This window comes from Oreochromis aureus, linkage group 5 (assembly GCF_013358895.1).
Source record: "Oreochromis aureus strain Israel breed Guangdong linkage group 5, ZZ_aureus, whole genome shotgun sequence".
Lineage (NCBI taxonomy): Eukaryota > Metazoa > Chordata > Actinopteri > Cichliformes > Cichlidae > Oreochromis > Oreochromis aureus.
Window position 1 is genome coordinate 36,232,230 of NC_052946.1, and position 27,811 is coordinate 36,260,040.

At 39.2% G+C, this 27,811-nt stretch overlaps 1 protein-coding gene across 1 annotated transcript; it reads left to right on the forward strand.

Moving 5' to 3' along the window:
- Window positions 1-338: 338 nt before the first annotated feature.
- myg1 (myg1 exonuclease) lies at window positions 339-27,516 on the forward strand. Its single transcript, XM_031740415.2, has 7 exons — window positions 339-689; window positions 2,210-2,322; window positions 7,751-7,910; window positions 11,463-11,612; window positions 16,718-16,840; window positions 18,095-18,276; window positions 27,179-27,516. Exons 1-7 carry the CDS (start codon window positions 405-407, stop codon window positions 27,366-27,368), a joined length of 1,203 nt encoding a protein of 400 aa, XP_031596275.1. The 5' UTR covers window positions 339-404; the 3' UTR covers window positions 27,369-27,516.
- The last annotated feature ends 295 nt before the right edge of the window (window positions 27,517-27,811 follow it).

Here is a 27,811-nt window from a genome sequence, read left to right on the forward strand (position 1 = left end):
TTTTTTATTATTATGTAATTGTAGAATATATTTTTTAATAAAATAAATCATGTACAGTAGTACATAATTAACCATTTGTGCATTATACAGTGTCCAAGTCCTGCTTTTTTTTTTTTTTAACCCTGCAGCGTCCTCTGCTGTACACAAGTTGAGTTATCATTCTCCTGTAAACGAGCTTCTCCGATAATATAATCGCTCTGATTACCTGTGTTGTTGTCACCTGTGTTGTTTATCACTGTCTGCGTGAGTAATTTAAGCCCATAAAGGCAAACAACACAACGGTAACAATGGTGACAACAACAAAAATGTTACCCGGCATTTTTAGTTCTCTAAACAGGAGCACCACATCCGGTCCGGCTGTCAAATGTGTCCGCCACTGGCGCGTCTCGTGGATTACTCTTTGAATGTTGGTCGTGCGTGTTTTTTCGTTGGCGCTTAAATTAACAAAAAATAGATATTTTCTGGTAACGAGTGAAGCAGCAAGTGTGTCACGAAAGGTATTCTCGCGGTTTAGCTGCTTTAGTTCGCCCGTGCACTTTGCTAAAGGAGAAACGCGCTACATGTCAAGTGAGCCGAAGAGACTCTGCACCGAAAACATGACCGTTACAAAGATCGGAACCCACAACGGGACCTTCCACTGCGACGAGGTTCTGGCTTGTTTCTTCCTCCGGCAGCTACCCGAGTACTCGGTGGGTGCAGCACGCTGCAGATTGATGGAAACATGTTTGGGGTTATTGCTAACTCCATGCTGTGCGTTTAATTTTTTAATGTAATCACTGTGCTCATCGTTACTAGCTAGATAGAATTTAAATCCTCCCAGGAAGCCCTCACCGTAAGGATAAAGCCACATCTGCATTTTAGGAAAAAACAATTAATCTTGTAATCTTCTGTTGATGGATCCAGTGTTATGCAAAAAAAAAAAAAAAAAAAAAAACACACCAAAAGGGGGCGCTGTGTGTAAACGGATAGCAAAAACGATTACAGCATAAGCCGTTGTATGGTGAATATGTCACACATTTCAGTGTTATGGTCTGAAACTGAAAATACAGTTTTTGTGTGTGTGTATAGCCAGCTTTGCAGAGCATTTGAGTGAATTTTTTAAATAATAGTTAATCTCAACCTAATGGCACCTTTTGTCTCTAAATGGTACAATACTTAATATGGGTGATAAAATAATATTGATCAGATACAATACTGATCAGAGATTTGCTGCACTGCCCTAATAAAATCTGTGACCAAACCCAGGTTATAACCTGTCGTAGCTGTACCGTTGTTTTGTGGCACTGTATTGTTTATATTTGTAATTTTTATAATTTATATTAGTAACATAAATACCATATTTGATTACCTCTGCACGTCTGTGATTTATGCGTAGTTTAACAGAAACATTTTGATGACATATCTGAATTGACATATACTTTATACAGTCAAAGCTTAAAGGTTGGACCTCCAAACACAGTGCTGGGCTTCTATGGTCTAATTTTTCATGTGTTTTTTTTCTTTTCCCTCTGATGAGATTGTTGTAATGGTCTTTTAACAGGTATCAATCAGAAAGCATTAAATCAACTTCAGATGGTGAAAAATGCAGCAGCCTGACTTCTTAGAAGAACCAGGAACACTGAACATATTACGCCACTCTTAATGACTCTACATTGGCAGGCCATTACTTCTAGAACTGATTTTCAGATTATAGTCATTACTTTTAAAGCCCTTAATGACCTGGGCCCAGAATATATACTAAAACTACTGTTCCCGTACCAAACACCAAGCAGCCTCAGATGCTCAGGCAGAAACGTGTTAACTGTTCCCACCTCACATTTGAAGACTAAAGGTGATCGAGGGTTTGCTCTTTGGTCTCTTTAGTTGTTGAATGACAGTATCTTCTGCTCTCTGTCTTCATTAGTGTCTTCTTTTAAATCCTTGTTTTTAAAAAATAAATTTGATATAAAATGAGATTGTGTATGTTTTTCTTTCGATATTCTTTTATCATCCTGTTCTTTTAGATTTGCTAATTTGACGTTTTTCATTACATTTCGAGTCTTATATGCCTTAATATTTATTTATTTGTAATTTCTTTTTAATTTCATGCTAGTTTGTTTTTTTTATCCTGTGTTTCTGGAAAGTAAAGTGTTATACAAGTAAACAAATAATAAAATAATTATTATTATTAATTTATTTTGACATATATTTCTTTCTGTTTGTTGCACAGGATGGAGAAATCGTTCGCACCAGGGACCCTGCACAGCTGGCGGAGTGTGACATTGTTGTGGACGTTGGGGGAGAGTTTGACCCAAAGAGGCACCGCTATGACCACCATCAGAGGTGCAGTTCTGGCAGTAAGCTGCTGAAAAGAGAGAAATTTATAGCTGTAGATTTCTAAAATATTATGTACTCTGAACTAAGACTGGGGGAGAGATTAATCTTCACTGTTCATCAACAGTAAGGGTCAGGATCATATCACAGATTAATTTTATGCCAGCTGAAAAATTGCATTTCAAGTTTAAGATTAAACTCTTGTTTAGTCCCAAGTGCTGAAAAAAACTCGGTGTTGCATTTTATTACATAAACAAATGTTGTTAGAAACATTATGGCCCAATCAGATTAGTGGTGTGACGATATCGGCCAAAATGAGCTATTCATGTTTTCTGTCTGTATCGGTAGTTTTAAGGATCAATAAAAGAAAGTTTTAAAAGGTAAAGAAGATACAGGAGAAACACCACTCAGCCATGTTATGAGTGTTGATGTTACATAGTTTTTCCAACAGAGGGAAAACTCTATTTCCCTGTCGGCCACTCTGTTTAGGTTTTATTTTTCTAAAAGTAAAAACGGCTGACATATCAGATTATTGGATTTTGAAATTGCCAAATATTGGTATCAGACTTAACAATCCTATATCGGCCAGACTCTAATATACGTATGTACCAATGGAAGGAAGCGTAATCTTTAAAGTCTCCAGTCACTTCCAAGCACTGAGGTGCACCATCTCCAGCAAGCCAAAATAATTTATTGGAATTATTACGCCTGGATTTTTCCCGCTTTAACATCGTCAACGTACAGCCTTTGGGATTTCTTTTCATTATCTGAGCTCTAATGATGAGGAACTACATTTCTGGGTGGCTTCTGCTCTGACATCTTTGAAGCACCCTGATTGCATGAATCATAAAGTAACAGGCTCTGTTTTTTGTGTAGAATTTCTTCCTGATGATTGCATTCACTCGACGTCTCATCACGTTGAGTAATCAGCCTATTCCAGGTGTCTTGTCAGCTTAATGTCCTGATGATAATCAGCCATAGCTTTTATGACCACTGCGATAAAGATATGCCAGGGCTCTCTTCCTCGCAGGCGGTTAGTGATAATTAGCGCTCCTTGAATTGAACGCCCCCCTGCTGTCGGTTCACGAGGCACAGAGGCTGCAGCAGTGCTGTCGGGGCCACAGGAGGCTGTGGCTGTCACTCACATGCCCGGATGGGGGGCAAGATGGTTGTGATGGCACAGATGAATGTAAGTGGGCTGGGTGCGACAGGAAGTTAGAGAAGGAGCTGGCGAGAACAACTGTAGTCCTCATTTCAATTTCACTTCTTTAAAAACAGTGACAGCATACAGATTGAGCTGACAGCAGTACCAATGAATCACAGACACATTCTGTCAAATAAAATAGCATCCAATTACAAGAGTGCAAGTCATTAAAGGACCTGTGGTTATTTGAGAATATAATTGATGTCCTAAATTATATACAAATATATTTACAATTATCAAATGACTACTAATCAGAAAATGTTTAAAAATACATTTTATAAATTTGAAGGCTAAAAAATACTTTAAAAAAAAAAGTTTCTTCAGTAGAGAAAAGTAATAAAGCACACCCAATTAAATTATTAAGATTGGTTGCTTATGCTCGACTCACTCACTGCTTTAACTTAACCAATAATTGTAAGTGAGTAAACATATTTTTCAGCGATGACAAACATGCTCAGCATTTTGCAGCATGTCATAAACAGCAAAAGGAAAACCTGTTTTTGCAGATTTGACTGCTGCTCTCACTAAATTTGGGTCTTTAACAATGTAGAAAAAATGATTTTTGGATACTGCAGCTTTCCTGCTCCCATGTATTTATTACATATTTTCAGTGCATTATAACAGCGGTCCCCAACCTTTTTTGCGCCAATGACCGGTTTAATGCCAAACAATATTTTCACGGACCAGCCTTTAATGTGTCGCGGATAAATACAACAAAATAAAATGAAACGACCAGGACAAAAACTGGTATTTGGTAGTTTGTAAATATAGTCATAAATGCAAATTCACAATGTAATTGTATAACTTTATTAGCACCATTCTTTGGAAATGTGCCAACAAAATTGAAAGTAACATCCTCCTCTCTGCCCTTTAACGCTCTCCGGTTGCTATGGTAACACGTAAATATATTTTACAAAATAAGACACACAACTACAACACTGGAAAAGACCCAGGGAAACCCTGAAAACCCCGGGGGTTGGAGACCACTGCATTATAATGTAACCAAATGTTGATCAGTTATTTAATATTTGGGATTGATCTACTGTAATAATGTCTGCATTTGGGTCTAAATATGAATATCAGTAATGGTGGTGGCATGGTGGTTAGCACTGTCACCTCACAGCAAGGTCTTAGTTTCAAATCCACCAGCAAGCTGAGGCTTTCTAGAATAGAATAGAAAAGCCCTTTATTGTAATTCTACAATAGATTGGCAGCCTGTTCAGGCTGTACTCTGTACGTACTAATGTATAAAAACATTGCTGTTGCTCTATGTGAGTTGGAATAAGCTGCAGTCCAACTGTGACCCTGAATTCAATAAGTGGAAGAAAATGAATGAATTTATGGACAATAATGGTACAAATGTATGGAGTCATTGGTGCTTGGCTCTCAAAAGTACAATAATTTTTAAATTAAATCACTGTTACTGCAATACACTGAGTTGACTTAACAACTCTTGCTGAACTCATTTGATTGGAAAAGTGTAATCAGCAATGCCCCATAGATCATTTAGTGTCTGAAGCTCTCTGAGACTTATAAAACTATTGAGTCTGTTCTATTATTTGTTTACAGTTGGCTATAAATGAAAATGCATTTCCTTGTTTATTATCTGCCTTTCAAAAAAGAACGTAAACATTGTTTTATTTATTTGCTGTGATGAAAAATATGACTAAACGATTTTCTTTTACTGTAAAGATTCTTCTTGTTTGTTTGAGGTTACCAACATAAAATAAGATGGTGAACAAGATGCACTACGAGGAGTCAATAGTCCTTTAAATGTTGGATGACCAAATTACCACTGAACTAAATAAGTACAAAGCAGGGTCGCTGTGTTATGTGCAGTGAATTAAACTTGAATGGCTCCAGTAGGCCTGGCCCTTTTTGTCACGCTTTTTAATAATAAAAATATCTTTTAAAGCCCACGAATGGGCAAAATTTGCTCTTAGACATTATCTCTCTTCCCAGTCCTCATTTTCCATCAGGTATTATACCGCACAGGAAAGTGGGAAATTACCAAGTAATAGTATTCTTTTTAAACAGTGTTTGAGCTGAGTCACTACATTTCTTGCTGTATTTTCATGTGTTTGTGAATTCTAGTTATGCACAGAAACAATCCCAAAAATAAGTACATCTTGGTGTTCAATGACATGGATAACTTAAAAAAGGGAGCATCCAGCAGATTTGAAAAGAAGTGGACAAATCAAACCACACCAACACCAAACAGCTCTGTAAGTCTTTCTCTCATCTGACTTTCCACAATTCAAGAGCGTCACTGCTCCTGCTGTAGCATTGGTCAGAATTCATCCTTGTACAAGCTGTAAAGTCAAGGTAATATCTGGCATTTTATGGACATTTTTCCATGTTCATAAGAATTGCTGCTCCTACAGTAATGGCATTAATTCTCATTATTTTGTACAATACAGCCAATCAGTGACAAGAAAACTCTCCACTTTCCTTGTGTACTTCACACATTACAGTAACCTGTGAATTTAGATGGAGGAGAAGCTGGATGAGCTGCTACGCACTGACGTTCTGCTTCTGTTATTATTATCAGGAATATATGGAAAATAATCGCATCAAAGTAAAATGAAAACAAATCTCTTTAATGTGTTTTCTTCCTGGAGAGGCTGGTTTAAAGTCTTTTTTTGTGAAAGCAGGGTGAGGTGCTGCTCTCTCCAGCGTGTTGCACAGATAAGGTGTGTGTGTGTCACAAAAATGAGCTGAGCAGTTAGTAAAAAAGACAACTCTAACATGAGTAAATCAAAGTCCTTTGATTTCACTCTGTAGCTGCAGATAACAATTGTCTGATTACATATTCAACATATTACATATCTGAATATGAAAGATATTTCTGTTTCTTTTGGGTTAGCGGGAGAAAGCATTCAGGCTGGAAAATGTAATGAGGCACTTTTAATCCAAGTCTCCATATATCCTGTTTGTCTGAGGAAATTTTTAATCTCATTAGGTTGTGTGTATTAAGTCCTGATTAAGCAATTTTGTTGGAAGCGAGAGAATTAGATGCACATTGTGAACTGAAAGCCTTTGTCTTTCGAGTCTGCATCAGTCTCTGACACTGCCCAAATACAAAAATACATCATTTAGATGCCCCTTCCAGTTTGAGATGATCTGAATGACCGTTTTTGTTAAAAATATCCACCACAGGAGGCAAAACTTAGAGACATTTTGAATCTTTATCAAAACATCTCCAAGTTTCTACAGTAATCAAAGTCATTACCCTAAAGAAAAAGAGAGAAATTCACTAATAAGGTCTGAGTTAAGTTAATCTAAAAGTATTTTGAGTTAATGTCCTGTAGTGAGTGTTTTGTAGACACCAATCACATTTGGGGTAAAACATGGTTGTAATAAGGCATTGAGCCTACTTTGGAGTCGGTTTGTAGTCCAGCTCCTGGAGGTATCAGTGACAAATTCATCTGCATAATTCTGAATAAGTAAATTTCCTCTAATGACAGAGAGAGAGATCAGCAACATTAAGTGGTGCAGCTGGTGCAGTATGTGAAGCACACTATATGTTAATTATGTTTAAATAAAACTTAATTTATGCCTAAATATCACCAGTGCTCAGCTGAACTGTCCCATTTTAACGCAGCGAGATGTCGCTTGATTTTGACTTCACACAAACAGTTTGATGACTTTTTCTTCATAAGTGTTTTTTCTTTTAGCCGTTCTTCATTTCAGATTGTCATTTTCTCTCTCTCTCATTCACTTCCATTTTATGATCATCAGCATAGAAATGCCTCTGCACGGCCAATTAGCCCTTTAATGGCTGTGATTACCCCCTACTTCCCTAGTATGTCACTCATTCATTTGACGGTCGGTTTTCCGCTGTGCTGCTGCCCAAGCATCCTAATTAAGCCTGAATTAAATGACCAGCAGTGACTCTGTGCTGGAGCCCACCCATCTCAGCACGTGTCTGAGAGACCTCCAGTGGTTATGTGAGCTCACACTTACAAACCAGTGCTTATGGGTGCGTTATTATTGATAATTTCAAGCACATGGCTAGATGCAGCATTTTGCTGAAGAGGAGAAAAAAATATTAATTATTTGTTATGAGCAGAAAAAAAATAGATTGAAAGTCCAGCGATTGGCCTTTAGAATGAAATATGAATATCACAATTTTTTTAAAATAAATAATCCGTTCTTCTCTTGCTACACAGTATATATGGTAAAGTGTTAAAGGGCAAACACTAATAAACACATTTTCTTCCTGTTGTTCAGGACTTTTTCAGACACCTTCAACAGCCTCTGTCCAGAGAAGCCATGGGTGACCAAGCTCAGCTCTGCCGGCCTCGTGTACCTGCACTTCGGTCGTCGAGTGCTGTCGCAGCTCACGCAGCTGAAGGAGGACGACAGGCAGCTGGAAGTGCTCTATGACAAGGTGAGAGGAAAAGATGACAGATTTATAGCAGGCAGTGGATTTCTACTGATTGTGTGTTTATTCGCAAAATAAACACTCCATTGAAAAGGTGTTTTCCACTGGCCCACTTGCACCAAAAGAAACATTTTCTCAGCTGGTGAGTGGAACCTGAACATTGTTAATTTCACGATAAAGCTGGAAGTGGGAGATTACAAAAATCTATTAAGTGGGCAAGCTTGTCAATTACAAAATTATAATAAAAAATAAGGGACACAGCATCCTAATTAGGCGTGCATTTTGCTTTTCAGAAGAATTGTGCAGATTGCATCCTTAAATCCTTCCAAACTGTCCTATTCTACAAAAACAACAGGGTTGGATGCGTTCTTCATCTTCTGTCGGTTATTTTGAAAACTAAAGACAGAAGGGAAAACGGGATGGATATGCTTGTGAATGAACCCTTTAGCCTCGAATCAAAGAGATCATCTGCTCTAAGCTAAATCTTAAGAGAATTGTGATTTAGAAAATGTTATCAAAATGTTACAAAATGTTATCATTTGACTATTTGGCCAGATCATCCATTTCTACACGTACATATGCCAGTGTTTTTAGTTTATTTTTGGACTTCCTCTAATCCACACAAGCTCAGATATATGCATAAACTGACTTAAATATTTTAATAGGTGGTGCTGAAGGTTCTACAGTGTCAAGTTAAAAGACAGTGCCAAAGGCTTTTAAATTAGTGATTGACTACAACTTCTCTATGTCAGTAAAAAGATGATTTGTTTGACAGCACTCATTGGTTTCACCAATACTCGGAATAAGGCGAAAGTTCGAGGAACTCAATGAGGCTCTAAGAAATAGAATTATAGATTTTGGGAAAGCCTCTTTGGAACCATTTCTAAACAAGATCATCAGTTCAACCACATCCAAGTTATTTGGATATGTCACCACTTTGCCAAGGTCTGGAAAAAGATCCAATCCATCAGCCTTAAATGAATGGAAATTGGTTAGGATTAGGGATGGGTACCGGTGTCCGGTGCCATGATGGCACCGGTTCTGACATAAACGGTAGTAACCAGACTGAAAAGCAGCGCACAGTGCTTTATTTCGATGCTTTTTTTTTCCTGAGCCAATTCTAGCCAATCATTTTACGTTTCCGAGGATAGTAGGCGGGGCCAGGTACGTACGTTCTTTCAGAGCAGAGCTACAGATTAAAATGTCCAAGGCGAAGCGGTCAAAAGTCTGGCTGTACTTCACAGCAAAAGATGCAAACTCAGCAGCCTGCAACAAGTGCTTTAAGCTGATACTGTGATACTGTCAAAGGAGGTAACACCTCAAATCTGATGAAACACCTGGCGACGCATAGGTTTTTTTTTAAAGCTGAGAAATTTGCCGTGTTTGATAGCTTGCTGCGAGACCTCACACCGTGCACATCTACTGCGGGTGTGGTCCCTGTTAGTAGCGGACCCGGAGTTAGCAACATCCCCCAAAAGAGTAGAGTCCTGGCCCCTAGCCCTGTCAGCGTAGCAGAAATGATGACGGATGATGATGGCAGCAGCAGCCGTTCTCCTCTGCGTGAGTAGCTTCATGTTGTTCGTGTGTAATTTACGTTGAGTACGCTAACCACGTTATTACATTAATGCATGTAAGGTGAACTAGCAAACACCGTCGTAGTTACATGCGGCTGTCTTCTTGTTTGATGGCAGATACTCCCTTCACCCTGGCCAAAAAGGCTAAAATGACCAAAGAAAAGTGGAAAACAGTTAAACATGAGAGGTTTTTGGACAAAGTTTGTGTCATTGTTTAAGCACTGCTTCCAGCCAAAGTGAGACCATATATGCCCTATAGCTGCAGAAAAGGCTAACATTGTTATCTTTTACAAAAAAACCAGCTGAACATGAGAGGTTTTTGGACAAAGTTTGTGTTCTCCATTCTTTAAGCACCGGTTTGAGCACCGTTTAAGCACCGGCACCATTTCAAAAGTACCGGTTTGGCACCGGTATCGGATAAAACCTAAACGATACCCATCCCTAGTTAGGATGTTCAGAAATAACCCAGGAATCACCAAGGCTCAAGTCTGGCATGATCTGGAAAAATTTGGAACACCAGTGTCACTGTGAAGTGCATTTTACAAGATGCTAACCAGGAAAGAAACCCTGCTCCAACACAGACCTTCAAACTCGACTGAAATTTGTAGCTTCCTACATGGGCGAGCCAGATGCCTTCTCGAGCAAAGTTTTATGGTCAGACAAGACAAAGATTGATCTATCTGGCAACAATGACAAAAGGAATGCATTGAGGTGTAAAGGTGAGGGTTGAAAAACCTGAGAACACTGTGCCATCTGTCAAGCATGGTGGTGGTAGCATCATGCTCTGGGTCGTTTGTTGCCGGAGGTTTTGGTACATTACACAATGTGGATAGAAACATGAATAAGGAATAAATTGAAATTCTTCAGCACCACCTCAACTCAACAGCCAAAAAGTTAAAACTTGGATACAGTTAAGTGCTGTGGTTTTGGAAAGGCTAAAGCAGGCTAATCTGACCTCGAGCCTATTGACAGTTGGCAGACTACGCTGGGTCCGTGCCAGGAAACCAGACAGTTTATATGAAATCTACTGATTCTGCCAAGACTGGACATTTAACCAGATATTAGTGGAAGTGTGTTCATATATTTGACCCTGTGTGTATTTGTAGTACAATCATTCCACAGTGGAAAAAGAACAGTTCACAGAAATGATCAAATTCTCCAAATTACCATTTATACCCATGAAACTTCTGACCACAACTGTAGACTTAAAAGCACAAACTAGGACACTTTTTGGGATTTGCCTTCATCCCACAGTTGGCAGTAGAGTGTGAACAGATATAAAAGGACACGACAGGACACGACAAAGTCTTTTAGCCAGATTTAAACAGAGTTCAGTTTCTTGCGTTTTAGACAGCTTGGCCAGCAGGAGTCCTTGGCATCCATTGTGTCTTAATGGTCAGGCACATTAAGCCAGCCAAATCTTGGGTCACCATAAATATTAGCACTATTAACTCATAATATCATTTTTCTTTTGATGTGTCAGTTTGTTTAAAGCCCCGAGTAATCCTTTTACTCATGGCTCGGGCTCTATGTATTTTAGGATGTTGCATGTCATGTCCTTAGCCAGTTCCGACAAACTAAACATGGAGTTTTGCCTCAGAGCTTAGCTCCACTGATAAGTCACTTGTAAAATGTCAACTCTTGCATGAATGACCTTCCAGTGAAGTTGAATTTTTATCATTAAATATGGCTGTTCCAGTTTATCTGCTCCTACAGTATTTTCAGGGATTTGTGAAGTAGCAGCTTTTTTCTACTTTCATTTAGGTTTCATATTTTCTGTAACTACACATATCCCGTGGGTTTTTAACCATGACATTGTAATTCCTTTCCATGCATTTTTCTTGAAAAAGCCCTGTCTTATTTATTTATTTTTTTACTACTCTGATTTTATGCTTGGAATAAGTGTAAACATGAAACAGCTGATTCTGATGCCATAACAGATTGACAACCTCTGCCGCCATGTGCCTCTACCATGTGCTTACAGCTGTATGAGAACTTTGTGGAGGAGGTGGATGCTGTTGACAACGGCATCTCACAGTATGACGGGGAGTCCCGGTACAGCATCTCCACCACGCTGAGCGCACGTGTCTCACACCTGAATCCACGCTGGAACAGCACAGATCAGGATACTGAGGTGAGTACATGTGAGTGCAACTGTACTGTATACCAAGACAGAAGGTGGCTTTGGCATGTGTGTGACTTCGCATCTCTTATATGGGATTAATTATAGTTATTATTATTTGTTTATCATTGCTTGGATTTCCACAGCAAAGCTCACAGTTTCTCAGCCTAATTCAGTAAAATGAGCTAATATAAGACTGTATAACGGTGGCATGCAGACAAGTCAGCATCTTTCTCTTCACTTTAATGTCCTCAGAACAGTTATCTTTTATAATACACTAGGGCTGCACGATTTTGCAAAAAATGAGAATCACGATTTTTTTGCTTAGAATTGAGATCACGATTCTCTCACGATTTTCTTTTCCAGTATAAATATTTATTGCACTTATTAACTGCACATCAACTTCGTAACAGTTGAAACTGAACATAAAAACAATAAATAAACAAAAAAAACAATAAATGCCTCACATTTTGTCGTTGCCGCAAAATGTTGTACTGCTTGAAATTCCGTCTCCACCGTTGCTCGACACTGCGTGTATAGAGCAGGTAGTGCAACAATAGAAAAATAGCTGCGGGACGGCACTGTGTAGCGTTTGTCTAGGGCAGGGGTCAGCAACCTTTAACACCCAAAGAGCCATTTGGACGCGATTTCCACACGAAAGAAAACTCTGGGAGCCGCAAATACTTTTTGACATCTAAAATGAACATAACACTGTACATATTGGGTTTTTTTTACCCTTATGTTTTGTGTGAACAACTAAGGTGTGTTGCTTAAATGCATGAAGTGCTACAGAGAAAATTACATTTTATTTATGTAATTAACACATTTTGAACTTTGCAAAATTCCGCCTAAGTATGTATTTTACCTGATTAATATGTGTGGCGCGGCGTAGACTGCAGCGCTGCTGCAGGGGAGGCGGACGCACCTTAGCGGTACCGGCAATCACGCCTCGCCGCCTTAATGTCTGTGCCACCTATGCTGTTGTGTTGGTGTGTGTTGGGCTGCGAGCTTTAACACCGGCTGTATGCGTAAAGCAACCGTGTGTGAAAAGTGGTCAATAAAAAGATGCTGAAAAGCGTGTTCATGGAAACACATAGTCGGGTCTGCCGTGATATGTTTACAATGGGACTTCGCTCCTGAACCTCTGCGCACAGCGTCTGCTGTACGATCAGGGCTGTCTGAAGTCACTTTCATCTTTACGCACGACTGTAAGCTGTCGTCTGTGAGGCGTGAAGCGTGTTTGTTTTTGGAGAACAGCTGCTGACATAATGTGGATCCGAAGATCCATAATTGGCCTACCTGGGGTTGAAAGTCTCCCACGCCATTTTGGCGGGTATATTGGCTTCCGCAAGTGTGACGCTTATTTTGATCGATCAAAAACTAATAGAATATAATTTTATATTTATATTTCAATATCACAATAATCTTCCAATTTAGAACTACAAGTTAAAAAAGAACTAACATAAATAAAATAGACTTTAGCTAATTACTTACAAAAATTATTTATTTCCCCAAACCACGCGGAGCCGTAGAAGGACTAAAGATCCGCATGCGGCTCCGGAGCCGCAGGTTGCCGACCCCTGGTCTAGGGTGTTGATCATTTTCCTAAATCCCTCGTTTTGCACAGTGTTGATGGGAGCCATATCTTTGGTCAGGTGATAAGTTATAGCCTCCGTAATTTCTTTGTGCCTGCGGGAGTTCGACGTGTATAGGGAAGCGCTGTATAAGGTTCCCGTTATTGATGTTTGGGTGGTTGATCAGGACGGATTTTCTCCTGTCACTTTCTCGTCATCCCTGACGTGTTCTCCGTTGTTTCTTTCCTGCCAATTTGAGCATCACACGGCACAGCTTCTGTATCACGTGGTATAAGGCTCCGCCCTTGTCATTTGTTGAGCAGGAAGAGTGAGCGCTTGTTTTCATGCAGGTTATGTCCCGGATCAAAATGCGGTACAATCGTCGTCGTCTTTCTTTCTTTCTTTTTTTTTTTAAATCGTTGTCATTTGGAAATGAGATCGCACGTAAGTATGAATCGAGATCGCGATTTTCTAACGATTAATCGTGCAGCCCTATAATACACAAAATGTCTCTCTGTCTGTTTCTTTGTCCTCGATCTCCTCTCAGACCATCAGGAGATGAGCGAACAAAATTAGCACGCAGGTACATCTTAGGTCCCTGAAGGTTCTTAGCTACATCAGGCATTACGATGTCATCATGTTGCCTAACAGCTACCCAGCAACGTGATAAAATTAGCCTTTTTAAAAAAAAATTCAAATAATTATTAGATTTTGCATTTTATAACAAACACAAAAATACAAAAAAATAAAATAAAATAAAAAAACTGAAAAATGGAGGTTTTAACATCTGTTGCAATAAGCTGGAACGTCCAAGTCAGGTAGACACGCAGGTGCAAAAATGGTCCCATTGTTCCACCGAAGCTTCAGTCGCATGATGTAACCTTCCCAACATCTTTTCTCAAGCAACGTTCCCAATCCTTCTTTCTTTCCACATTTTAAGCGTTGGAGTATGGGAGTCCTTCCAATATTCCAAAATGACATGGGCACATGTTACCAATGCAGCGCTTAACACTCTAAACTGATGTTTGTTTAACTGTGGCATGTCTCCTTTGTCTCCTAGTAGACATAATTTAGGTGATCTGGGCAAGTTACAAGGTATCCATGCCTGCATATAATTCAATACAGTGTTCCAAACTGGAAAAACCAGCTGGCATTCCCAGAGGGCATGTATCAAAGTACCTTTAGCTTGGTGGCATTTCGAACATGGGTCATCTCTACCACCACCTTTTTTATACAGCTTTGAAGGGTTATAATAATATCTATAAAGAATTTTGTATTCTGGTTTCCCTAATGTATAATCCATTATTCGACATTATAGAATCCCACGTATCTTCATCCAGTGTAGACCCTAAATCCCTTTCCCATATTGTTTTCATAAAATGAACCAGTTTTAGCATTTATCCACCTATAAAGCATTATTGTGGGTCCATTGTGGTTTTACAGTTTTGCCTAATGTGGAAAAGATCACTGGTTCAATCACATTCACTTGTTCGAGTTGACACAAATCCCTTTAGCACTGCTTCAGAGAGCGATTCTGGTTAAAAGAAGTTATAAAAAATACATGCTAAATCAAACACGCTGCCCACTGTAAAGAAGCATCAGAAAGTAGTTTTTATGCACCTAAAACACCTTATAATGCCTTCCTATCATTTTAATTTCACAGTCTCATTTATATCCGCAATAGCTGAATTATGCATGATGCTTTACGATGCCATCACAGTGCCCATCAGCTACCTAGAAGTTTGCTAAAATTACCTGTTTTTAACCTCTGTGCACTTAGAACATCCTACAATAACATCTGATTTATATCCACAAAAACTTCAGTTATACATCATATATTATGATGGCATCAGGTTGCCTAGCAATCACCTAGCAACGTGCTGAAATGACCTGTTTTTTTGCCTTTTTACACTGACAAGACCTTATGAAAGCATCCTATCATTTATTGACACAAAAGCTTAATTATATGTGATATATTATAATGTCATCATGTCGCCTAGCAACCACCTAGCAATGGGGGTAAAATGACCCCACTGCAAAAAGCATCACAGCCCACAATATGAACAGGCCAATGATGATGCTGCAGCATTGGCATGTACTGGCACACACCTGTTTATGACCTCAGTTGATCTGTAGAGTATTAACCTTTTAATCAATAAAATGCAAGAGGTCAAAAAACCCAAACAAAAACACGATACAGACGATTTTCATATTGGACAAACCTGAGCATGGAGTATTTTTTTTTCCATGAAAAATTGCTAATGTTTTACTATTAATCAAAAAATGGTAGTTCATTTTGTAATTGATGATTAGTTATCTCAGCCTACTGATTTGCAGCATCATCTCAGATCCACAATATTAGAAAATTTAAGCAAAGATAATTAGTACAAACTAACAAAAGAGAACTTAAAAAATGTAAATAATTATCCAAATGCAAACATACAACAATAAAATGAAACATGCATACTTTGCAACATGGATTAATTGCGATTTTAACAGACAGCTGTTCCACAGTAGTGCACCAGTATAAAAAAAAAGAATAAATTTAATCATCACACACAGTGAGCAACCTGTGGTGAAGCAAAACTACAAAATAGGCTAAGAGGGCCGTGGTAAACAGGTGCAGTGTAGTGCAATCAGTGCTCAGAGGTCAGTGTGAGAGCTGTGCAGGACCAACAGAGGCTCAGGAATGGCTTGGTGTGGATTTTCTGTCTCTCATCAGTGCAGCATGGGAATCAGCACCTGTTTCCTGCACACTCAGCCACAGCCTAGATATGCATATATGTTGACTGTGCTAACATTTTTTTTCTTAAGTAACCTGCTTGTTTCTTCTTCTTTTTTTCACATTCCACTTCACATGATTATAATTCATGTCCTCCAAACACTGCAGGCGAAGCCATATCTGTGAAATGGGAAACTGAGAAAGATTTGAACTGGAAAATGTTTGGTAGACAACTTAATGGTAGAGTGACCTGTTGAACTCTCTGCACTGGCTGCTGATGGTAATTGAAAAACCTGATGGATTTTCATCTCCTCCAGCCATGACTGTTAATACTCAGGTCCAATGCAGCCCCCTCAAACAGATGCATACAGATTGTGCATGACATACCGCGCTCTTGTGTGTGTGTGTGTGTGTGTGTGTGTGTGTGTGTGTGTGTGTGTGTGTGTGTGTGCACGCGTGTGCATGAGTTTGTGTGTGAGATATCTGTGCTGGGCTTTCTTTCACATGCTCCTCTTGGGCTTCTGCTCGTGAAACTATGCGAGAGTGAAATCAGGCTGTGGTTTGGGCTGCAGGGATCAGCAGGGAGGTAGTAAGACAAGACTTTATCACCCACATTTTGTCTGGTACACAGTCTCACGTAAAGTAGTTGATGTCAAACTGATGCTGTAGTAGTGATGAAAGAAGCTAAATGATCAAAAGAATGTTGAGTTCAGCCGAGTTCTTTCTCTGTTAAAGTGACATCAGTGTTTTAAGTCTAGCCAGCTGTCAAAAAACCAACATGTCTTTATTCTCACATATTTTAATCTCTATTTTATCCTTAGGAGGGTTTCAAGAAGGCACTGAAGATGGTTGGGGAGGAGTTCCTGGACCGTCTGGATTTCTACAAGTCCTCCTGGCTGCCAGCTCGTGAAGTCGTGGAGGAAGCTGTTAAGAAGAGGCATCAGGTGCGAAACGCTGCCCATTCTGTTTGATTCTGTTTTCTTTATTTGCACCAGCAGCAGTGGGCCTCTAACTTCTCTCATGGTTATCTGGTTCACGGGGGCAGTAGTCTTTGCAGAGATGCCCAGATGTCCCTCTCCCCTTCCACCTCCTCCTGCTCTTCCAGGGGGACACTGAGGTGTTAACAAACCATCCAAGAGATGTAATCTCTCCCTGGTCTGCCCTGGGCCCTCCTCCGGACTTTCCTGGAACACCTCACCTGGGAGAGATTCAGGAGGCATCCTTTAATGTGGAGGAGTAGCAGCTCTACTTGCCACTCTAATGACAAAAATCACCCCATCTCTAAGGCTGAGCCCACCACCATATGGAGAAAGCTCATTTCCACTGCTTATATTCACAATCTAGTCTTTTTTCAGTCACCACCCAGAGCTCGTAACCATAGGTGAGGGTGGCAATGTAGATCAGCTTCGCATTAACTGCTGACACCACACCAATCCATCTGTCGATCCCCCGCTCCTCTCTCTCCTCACTCATGAATAAGACTCCTCAACTTGGGGCAGCAGCCCATCCCTGACCTGGAATGGGCACTCCGCCCTTTTCCGACTGAGAACCGTGGCCTCGAACTTTGAGGTTCTAATTTTTATCCCAGCATTTCATACTTGGCTGAATTGGCTGTGAGTGATGATGTTTTTTTTGTTTTTGTTTAAGCCACTGGCCATTAAAACCAATGTGGTGACTCTTGTTTTCCCTGAGACACCAACTATGGTTTAAATAAACTAAATAATTATGGCTTTGAAGCTTAACAGCAAAAAAGATCTAAACACAGACCAGACAAAAAAGACAAAAGCAGATGTAGGACACCTGATCTGTTAGCCCAAGATGAGAAACTCACTGCAGAATTTCATATTTGAGTATTTTTAATAAAAATATGTGAATAAAGAAGTTTCTGTTTTGTGCTCATTACATCTAATTTAATTTCTTTAATTGCTTTTTATTAAATTCTGATTCTGAGAATTTTCTGTCTTGTTTTGAAAACTGTAAATATTATTAAAAATGATGAGAGTATCAGGACTATTATTGTTCAGTTGAAGGAGAAATTTATCTCTTATAAAAGAAGCATAAGTTACGGCAAAAATGAGTTTAAAATGCTCCTGATTTTCTTTTACAGTGAAGCTTTCCACATACACAGGCTTCTGTGTCTGTCCTTGATTTTTGCACATTAGTCACATGTGTTACATCAGTTCTATTCTTGTTTCCAGATAGATCCCAGTGGAGAGGTACTGCTTTTTTCCCAGGGTGGATGTCCTTGGAAGGAGCATTTGTTTGCCTTAGAGAAGGAGCTCCACGTGGAGACGCCCATTAAGTTTGTCCTTTACCCAGACCAGAATGGGCAGTGGAGGGTCCAGTGTGTCCCTGCTGGGCTCAACACTTTCCAGAACAGGTAAATTTAAAATTTTAAGGTTATCTTTCAGTAAAACGTTACTGAAGGCCATTTGAGGATCGTTTTTTCAGCTTTATAGTGAGTAGCATTCAGTCGATGAGTTCCTTTAGCAGAAGTCGAGCATGCATAACTCGCAGGGGTTTTGTGAAACTGAGTCACGCACAATACATTTTTCCACACTGGATGTTTTTTTTTTAACACAATGACAGCTTCAGAGTTTTCCACGTGTTGCATTGAGTTGAGCTCCGGTGACAGAGACAAACCATGGTCTATGATTTAACTTTCATGCTTATTGGACCGTGTGACAGCCGCTCACAGAGGGCTGACGTGTTATCCGGTGAGAGAGTGACTCCTACAAGGATACAAATACTTGTTTATAGAATGAAGAAGATACTTTATTTAAGCCGAAGATTTTGTTCCCGAAGCGCTCTCCCAGGAACTTAAAAAACTATAAACACAACTAAGCACACCTGCACAGCCCTCCCACTCAGGTGCTTCTTGTGTGTTTTCCTGCTCTTAATTATACCCAGTGCTTCAATACAGCAGACTGAAAGATATAAAGCACATGCCAGTTTGACTGGTAGGAGAGAGGCTTTGATTTCAAGATTTTTTTTTGAGCATGAATCAAAGTGAGATGCTCTGTTGAGCAACAAAGCCCCTTTGATTTTCTGCTTCTATGCTTTTGTAATATGAATACCATTTAGGCCACTCAACAGCTTAGAGATGTGCTCAGTCACTGTCAGTTGTGCCTGACATATATGTACATGCCTTCCCTTTTCTGTCCTTTTGCACCAGTTTTATTGGATGGGCGATGTGGTCACCAAACTTTAAGAACACGATAAGTCCAGAACGAAGTGACGTGGGATTTTCAAGTTGGTATCATAGGTGCATGATGATGCATCATAGGTGCATCTACTACGAGGCTGAGTGGTCACACTGGCAGCTGGTGGTATTTTTGCTGTTGTGATAAGCAGCATTTCAACATACTTTAGCAATAAAGATGACCCAACTCCTCAAACCTAGCACTTAAATGAGAGTGCTAGGCTTATTAAACCATGTTAGAGTTCCTGTCAGGTCACTCACTAATGACAGTGATAACAATACCACACCCCCTGTGTGAAATTTTAAAGTTGATTAGCACCTATTGTCTGTGCTTCTTATCTCTGGAGGGGAAAGTGTTTACCCAAAGAGCTTCTCGCACACCGACCTACAATGCTGTTCTAATAATGTCACTAGTGTGCCCACTGGAGTTCTGTAGTGGGTGTGTTGTGCCCTAAATGCCAGAATGTAGCACACATAATCATCAAAGTATGGCAAACACTAGGCTGATCCTGGACGTTATCCAGATATTCGTCTTTATAGCTGCTTGGTGCCGTATAGTTGCAGTGTCCGTGTTTCCCAGAGTCGTGTTAAATATGTTCATAATCACTAAAACCTGTTTCCAGGTACTAACAGAGACATTAGGGACAAAAACTCTCCTGGTGCAGAAAATCTTTCCAGCATTGATGTTCCCTCCCTGTTTCGTTTACTTGACACGAGCTGCTGGATATTGATCTGTGCTTTTAAAGTGGTAGCCCTAAGTGGTCAGCATGTGCACTTAAGAAGCAGTGACTTAGGTGGAAGAGCACTGGAAGCGATTTACGCTTTACAAAGCTGTGAAGATGAGCAGTTTTGCCTAGGGGATAGATCCTAGCATGTGGGTTTGTCTTTGATCTTGTTTCCCAGTCTGTTTGTTAAACTCGCATCTTGTTACGGCTTGTATTTGTCTGGTAACAGAGCAATATGCAAAACATGTTGGCAGAGTATTTTACAAGATTATATCAACTGTAGTTAAATAATTAAAAGTTTATTTATTCTTGATGTGCTCTCTGCAGCGGGTTTGTGTATCTGTGCATGTGTGTGACTGAAGAAGGATCACCTGTAACACTGCTGTATTCCATTAAATTAAAATTAAATTTTAAATTCAGTTTTATGAATATAAACCACAACAACAGTCACCTCAATGGGCTTTATATTGTTAGGTACCATATTAGACAGAAAACAATAATATAATCCGTTATGAGCAGGTACTTGGTGACAGTAGGAAGAAAAAACACCCTTTTAACAGGAAGAACCCTCCAGCAGGACCAGGTTCAGGGAGGGGCAGCCGTCAGCCACGACTGGTTGGGGGTGAGGAAGAGAGCCAGCCATCTCAGAAATTATATGTACACATAACTCATCCCTGTTCATCGGGACGTAGCGTTTCGTCACTCATCCAGGTGACTTCTTTGACCTCAGCTGACTGCAGGTTTCCACAACCCTAAAAAACAGTGCAGAACAGAACTTCCACCACCATGAGGTCAGTTTCACGATCATTAACACGATATTTGTCATGATCACTGACCAATGGCTACAAGTACCATTTACAGAGAGCCGGTGAATGGCTGCAGTCACACCATTGCAACTTACGTTGTAGTGATGTCATAGCAACCCTTTGCCCCCCCTCTCGATTCGACACGGTCATTCATTTTCATGTAAATGGCCTCCTTGACTTCCTGCTGTCCCTGTGACAAGGTGCGAAAAAAGTTTGTCCCACTAAAACAGAATCAATTTCCTCAGATTGACTGACCATGAACGAGCAACACACATATCACTCAGTTATTATTGTTAACAATACACATAATGCCTAAGAAATTAAAATAGGTTTTTTTTTTAACAAAAACTTTATTGTAATTGACTCTTAAACATTTTGTCAATGGAAGAACAAGTAAAAAGCCCTGTTTAAATTAAATAAAGCTTTATAAACTTAATGCGAATAAAAGTAAATACAAGGAAAAAATTATGAATAAATAAGAAACTACAAGTGTTTATGGCACAAGTGGTCGAGGGGAAAGGAAGGACAGGTGAGATTTCTCTTTACCTGTTATGAGAATTATTCATCTTAAGCTCCAAGAATCAGTCACAGAACAGAGCAGGCAGCTTGATTTGCGCACCGTGTGAGGTGTGTGAGAAATTTGCCAGTTGGACGTATAGAAGTGTATCAGCTGATATGAGTTGGCGTTATGTTCAGCTGGTCCGCCAGCATCATAGCTGAGCTTGACTTCACTGTCTGTCTGAATTAGCGCCGTGCTCAATATTTTTTTTTCTTTTTTTCATTTAACGCGTCTGATGATTTTGGGCAGCGGTTTCATCTACGTCAGATACAATTTTATCCAGAAAACAAACTCAGCAGGAAAGCTAGACCACTTCCATTACTGAAAGCATTTTGTGGTTACAGAAGTTTCACTAATCGAACACATCGTCTAATGAGTTAGGAAATTTGTGCAAAGTGAACACAATCTGCTTTTTAATCCTCTAAAATTGGTAAATCCTCTTAGACGTCAGATCGAGTTATATCAGCTACGAAATGTTTAAATTGTGTTATAAATTGAGCACTGACCTTTGTGACAACGACTAAAAGCTATGTGTGAGTTTTGAGGTGGTTGCTTGTGGAGAACGGAAGAAGAATTGGGGGTTGTTGTCTAGATTAAGACTCTTTCTTTCCTTCTAAGTGTGAGCTGCTGATAGAGTTTTTGTCTGATTCCAGTTTTCTTTCTAAATACTTTAAGTGACAAACAAAAATAAACTTTTCTTCTATGCAGAATATTAATTTATTAATTAAAGAAGTTATTAACTGTAGGAAATTACAGGATTTCGCTCCCTTAAAAAAGCACAAACTGTAGATCACTAAACACATTTTCCTCTGGAGCGATGAATCAGGATTGGCGGTTGCCAGGATTGCTTGTCTGACTGCATTGTGCCAAGTGTACAGTTGTGGTGGAGTGGGATTATGGTGTGGGGTTGTTTTTCAGGAGTTGAAGTCGCCCCCTTAATTCCAGTAAAAGAAACTCTCCATGCTTCAGCATAGCAAGACATTTTGGACAATTTCATGCTCCCAGCTTTGTGGGAACAGTGTGGGAATGACCTCTTCCTGTTCCAACATGACTGCACACAAGGTCCATAAAGACATGGCTGAACGAGTTTGGTGTGGAAGAGCTCGACTGGCCTGCACAGAGTCCTGACCTCAGCAAGCCAGATGGGAACATCATATTAAACCCTGAGAATTAAGAATAATATGTTGTTGAAATTCATGTCTGTGAAGGCAAGTGAGTGAATACATTTTCTAGTATGTTTATAACGTGTCTAGATAACAGGATATTAACCCTGCTTTTACCCACTTTGATCCTTTGCTTATACCGAGGCTCACACTGAGGCGGCTGGTTGGTTTGGAGCTTTAGCCACTTTTGCTTTGTTAGCTTCTTTAAAATGTCCGTGTTTTGCTGGGTGGAGATGATTTAAGTGTCTGACTGGTTTTGTTGGTACAAACACTTTCATGCTGGTCTCCCTGTGGTTTAGTTTGGCCAGTTTTTCAGTCGTTACTCATAGTAAAGTGTTTCCACACTAATGTTAGAGATTGGCTTTACGTGTGCTTGTGCACATGCATGAAACGCCGCAGTTCATAATCGGATGACCAGCTGTCACCAGTCTTGACTAAACACAGTGAAATCGACTGATTCTGGTCCCTGGACGATTGATCGCTGCTTCTCTAGCAGTAACTTAATATGTATCTCTGATACTGCATTTGAGAGTGAATAGTAAATTGATGCTGAGACTGATGTTATGAGATAAAATTAGAAATGTGCCTCTGACAGTGAGAGCTACATTAAAGAGGAACAACATAAATACACTAAATGGTTGTTGCTAAATAAATTGTGCTTATAAATAGTATCAAAAACAAGTTGTGAATTTAAGGGAAAAAGCAGAAATCGTACCAGTCACATGATCTTTCTGGTCCTCCACGCAGTAGCTCTCCTGGTTTTGTGACATCTGTTACATGTCTTTCTCTTTGTTGTCATGTGTGGGGTTTTTTTTTCTTGTGTGGTCTCAGGTATCTCTCACTGTGAAGCCCACCTGACCTCTGTTTCCACATGTCTTGTTACCTCCAGCAGTATGTGGCCTTGTGCGTTTATTTTTGGTTTGACGGGGCTCGTTGTTGACTGCTTGAGAATAGTAGGGGACCTTCTGAACACATCATTCCTACAGAGACAGGAAGACGCTGGAATAGCTTTTTGATTCACTCCTGGTCTGACCAGTGCCCACTCTCACCCCTTTCCTCCTCTTTTCTCTTGACTATCCCATTAGTGGGTTTTTTGTGCTTCTTGCTCTTTTTGTGCAGAGTATTTCTGTCTCAGTCCTATAATCACACTCCTCCATTTCGTCACTCCCCCCCCCCTATTTGTCTTGCTCTTTTCCCATTAATCCCTTTTCTCCCCTCCTCCACCTCCTCCTCCGCCTCCACGTCCTCTTCTATCTCTCCCTCCTCCGCCCTCTGCCCTATCTCGCTGTCTCACCTTTCACACCTTCCGCCCCTCCCTCGCCTGGTCCCTCAGTTAGACTTTTTTCCACTTTGCTCCAGAATCTCATCAGGCGGCCGCGCTTTCAAAGACTGAAAAGAAAAGACACCTGTTTGTAGTCGCGGAGCACTTCAAAGATTTAATTTAATGCAAATATGCTGGTTGGTGTGGCGCTACATGGGAACAATAGCTTGTGTGAGGGATAAAAACGTAGCTCCAGATGGCTCTTTCTATGGGTGGCCTGCTTTCTCCCAGCGGGCTTGTGCCGACTCTGCAGAAGGGGTGTTGTTATCGCCTGTGTCCCTGCTACTGCACCTGGGGGGAAAGGGTCTATTTTTATCAGCATCGTATTGCAAAGTAAATGTGAGCTGGGAGAAGGAAGAGGGGAGTGAAAGCAGCCCTTGCTTGGAAATGTGCTGTATAGGATGATACTGTAGGTTGACAGCAGAATGAGCTGAGCCAGAAACGTATACCTCTATTTCAGGAAATACACACTGGCGGCTGCCACATTTACCCGCTGTACTGTGGTATTGGAGGTGAACCTGATGGTTGTTACTTGATGTCTTTATCCTTTCTACTTCATCTGATTGTTATTTTGGTCGATAGTTTAGTCGATAAAGCGCCAGAAAATAATGACGGATGTCCTCCACAATCAGCCGTCTCCTGGTGATCTCCTTGGATTGTCTGAAAGATGAACATATGAGCAAAAGGGCAAGACAAACAAAAAAACAAAACCCAGACTGTATGACATTTTTGCTTGAAAAATAATTAAAATGAGCTAGTCATTTGTAATCATGTATATAATTCTGAGTTAAAGCAGTGATGTCAGGTATAAAATGACAGTGGATCACATGAGAAGATGCCTGTGGAGAAAAAATGGGAATAATTCCATTTAATTTGTCTTCAAGCAGAGAAATTTTGCATATTTTTTTCCTGCTCTTGTGATATCGTTTGGCTTATTTACAGTGTGGAAGGGAAAAATGTGTGTAATGTGTAAGATCTGTGGTCAGAATTTGGTGCATGTTATTTGTAAGTAAAGGTGCAGAAAAATTTAGCACTTCAGCTTCTACAGAAGTGCCTTTTGTTCTGTTCTCAGGAACCAGAAGGTTCACACTTTTGTTCATATCGCTGAAAACATGCAGTAATGAAGTCTCGAGGATGTGTCTCCGACTCTAAAGTAACATTTTTGTAATGAAACACTAATTGCCACGATCTGTCTCAGTTGAGGTCTTAGGGGGTCTTCTCTCATGAGACGCTAATTTGTTAATTGTGGATTTATTTTTAGACCGGTCATCTTGCAAGCGAAAGCTTCCTGGCCTATTGTAACAACAACAGCCGCCCCCTCCTACTCCTTCCCTCATTACCAGCCCTGTTGACCTTTCCTCGGAGCTCATTTTCCAGCCGCACTGTGCAGCTATCGATTGGTTGATTCTTTAATGGGGATTATAGGTTTGCCATGCTTGCCTCTCCAGGTAGTCCTGTGGCAGTCTTATTAGGGATAAAAGGTTTGACATAATGGAGTCGACATGCAAATCATTCTCATCATTATGGATGTTATAGAAAAATGGCAGTTAATGCTCAAAGTAAAGAGAACAAGAGAAAACACTTTGCTCGCTTCAAACTGATGCACTGTTTGACAACCGTGTCACTTTATTTCTGACAAGTTCGACCGTGCTGTTCCATAATTCATCAAGTTTGCCATAAAGAGAAAGACGAGCCAAAGGTTTGTTTGATATTTTTGATTAAATCCGAAGCTTTTAGGGAATTTCGGCATTTTAAAAAGCATTTAAAGTCTATTCCAGAAGCAGGCGGCAGGTGAAAGGTGAACAATGAAGTGCTTAATTAGGCCTAAATCGAAATGAAACATTGCTAAATATAACAGTCCTCTGAGGAGAGCAGGGGTCTGAGATAATGGAGATAATAACCCCGTCAAGGAAAGAGTGATATAAACGCACGCGCTAGATAACAGGTAAGGTGTGATTGGCGAGGCTGTAGAAAGATGTATGCTACCTGCGGTAGGTGGTAAATGAGCTGTTCTACATTTTTATGAATTTTCTCTGCGTGCTCCATCCAGACACGTTTTCGAGGTCGGCTCGTAAACCATCGCAGAGCCAATCTTTCCCCCACTTTGCGAGATTGCCTTTTGACTCCACTCCGCTACCATAGGGCTCTCCAGTCGCTGCACTGAGGTGTGATTTTCCACATTGCTGGAGGAGAATAAAGCTGATTGTTGTTTTTTTTTTATTTTATTGGTCTATTTGCGGGTGCTCATTATAGTGGTGCTATGTGCAAGAGTGGCTGCACATAGCACCACTACCCCGGGTCCCTGCAGGCATGAAAGCTGAAAGGATGAGAGTAATCCAAGTGTTTGTGCAAAAACATTCAGAAATTATGAAAGAAATGAGTGACAATCAACTAATATATATATATATATATATATATATATATATATATATATATATATATATATATATATATATATATATATATATATATATATATATATATATATATATATATATATATATATATATATATATATATATATATATATATATATATATATATATATATATATATATATATATATATATATATATATATATATATATATATATATATATATATATATATATATATATATATATATATATATATATATATATATATATATATATATATATATATATATATATATATATATATATATATATATATATATATATATATATATATATATATATATATATATATATATATATATATATATATATATATATATATATATATATATATATATATATATATATATATATATATATATATATATATATATATATATATATATATATATATATATATATATATATATATATATATATATATATATATATATATATATATATATATATATATATATATATATATATATATATATATATATATATATATATATATATATATATATATATATATATATATATATATATATATATATATATATATATATATATATATATATATATATATATATATATATATATATATATATATATATATATATATATATATATATATATATATATATATATATATATATATATATATATATATATATATTATAAATGCATTTTTCTGAGCTTTTGCTGATTAATATTCTAGTATTACTGAATATTTTTGTCTTCATGCTTTCAGTCAGTTTATATATAGGACTTTGTTAAAGCTCAAGTTCACGTTCATATTTCTTGTTTTGTGAAACTAGTTGTCCATAGCAGATTTTCACTTTAGTACCATATGAGCCACAGAGAATTTGAAAAGTTTGAGAAGTGCAAATATATTTTGTTTTTGTCTGTAAAACGACTTTGGTAATCAAGCACTCTGTTTTGATTTTTTCCCCTAAACTCCAGAGTTTGCTGTTTTTCATAATGTGCAGTACATTTTGTTTTTGCAAAACTAATGCGCAACATGAAGTGATCAGCAGACCACAGAGTGTCCATCTGTAAACCTGCCCTTCTGTGCTCCTGTCCCAGGCTGTCGCTGCCAGAAGAGTGGCGTGGTGTTCGGGATGAAGCGCTGTCAGAGCTCAGCGGGATAAAGGGCTGCATCTTTGTTCACGCCGGAGGCTTTATTGGCGGGAACAAGACCCAGGAAGGAGCCCTGGAGATGGCCCGCAGGACCCTGCAGGCCGCCGCCCAGTCCCCGGCAAACGGAAACAGCTGACTTCATTAACATGTTGTTTAGTGATATACCAACGCAGACTCTGGGCTCTGAGTCATCGTGCTGACTCGTAATATCCTTCTTCTCTCTGCTTTTTCTTATAAATGTCTGTTCTGAAGTTCTTTTGAAATAAAAGACTGATTTGACATATTTTTGGTCTTTGGTAAATAATTGAGCATTGGCTTGAATCCGACAATAAACCTGCTGTTTTCCCAGTGTCTTGGCTGTCACTCGCGCCCCATAATATGCTGCCATCTGACCGAGCAAAACCAGCATCTTCAAAGCCTGAGAATACCACGGCCTTACCTTTCAGTCGCTGATTTATAGAGACACCTGGACTATGGTTGCACCTTTCATTTCCAGCGTGCTGACATTAACTGTAGCACTACAAAGAGATACAGAGGCCACTTCCTTTGGCTCCGAGATCAAAGCGTCAGTAATAAGGC

Coding starts and splice junctions, on each gene's coding strand:
- myg1 (XM_031740415.2), top strand. CDS start 405: ATGTTGGTCGTGCGTGTTTTTTCGTTGGCGCTTAAATTAACAAAAAAT. Junction 16,841..18,094: donor CTGTTAAGAAGAGGCATCAG/GTGCGAAACGCT, acceptor TCTTGTTTCCAG/ATAGATCCCAGTGGAGAGGT. Junction 18,277..27,178: donor CTCAACACTTTCCAGAACAG/GTAAATTTAAAA, acceptor CTCCTGTCCCAG/GCTGTCGCTGCCAGAAGAGT.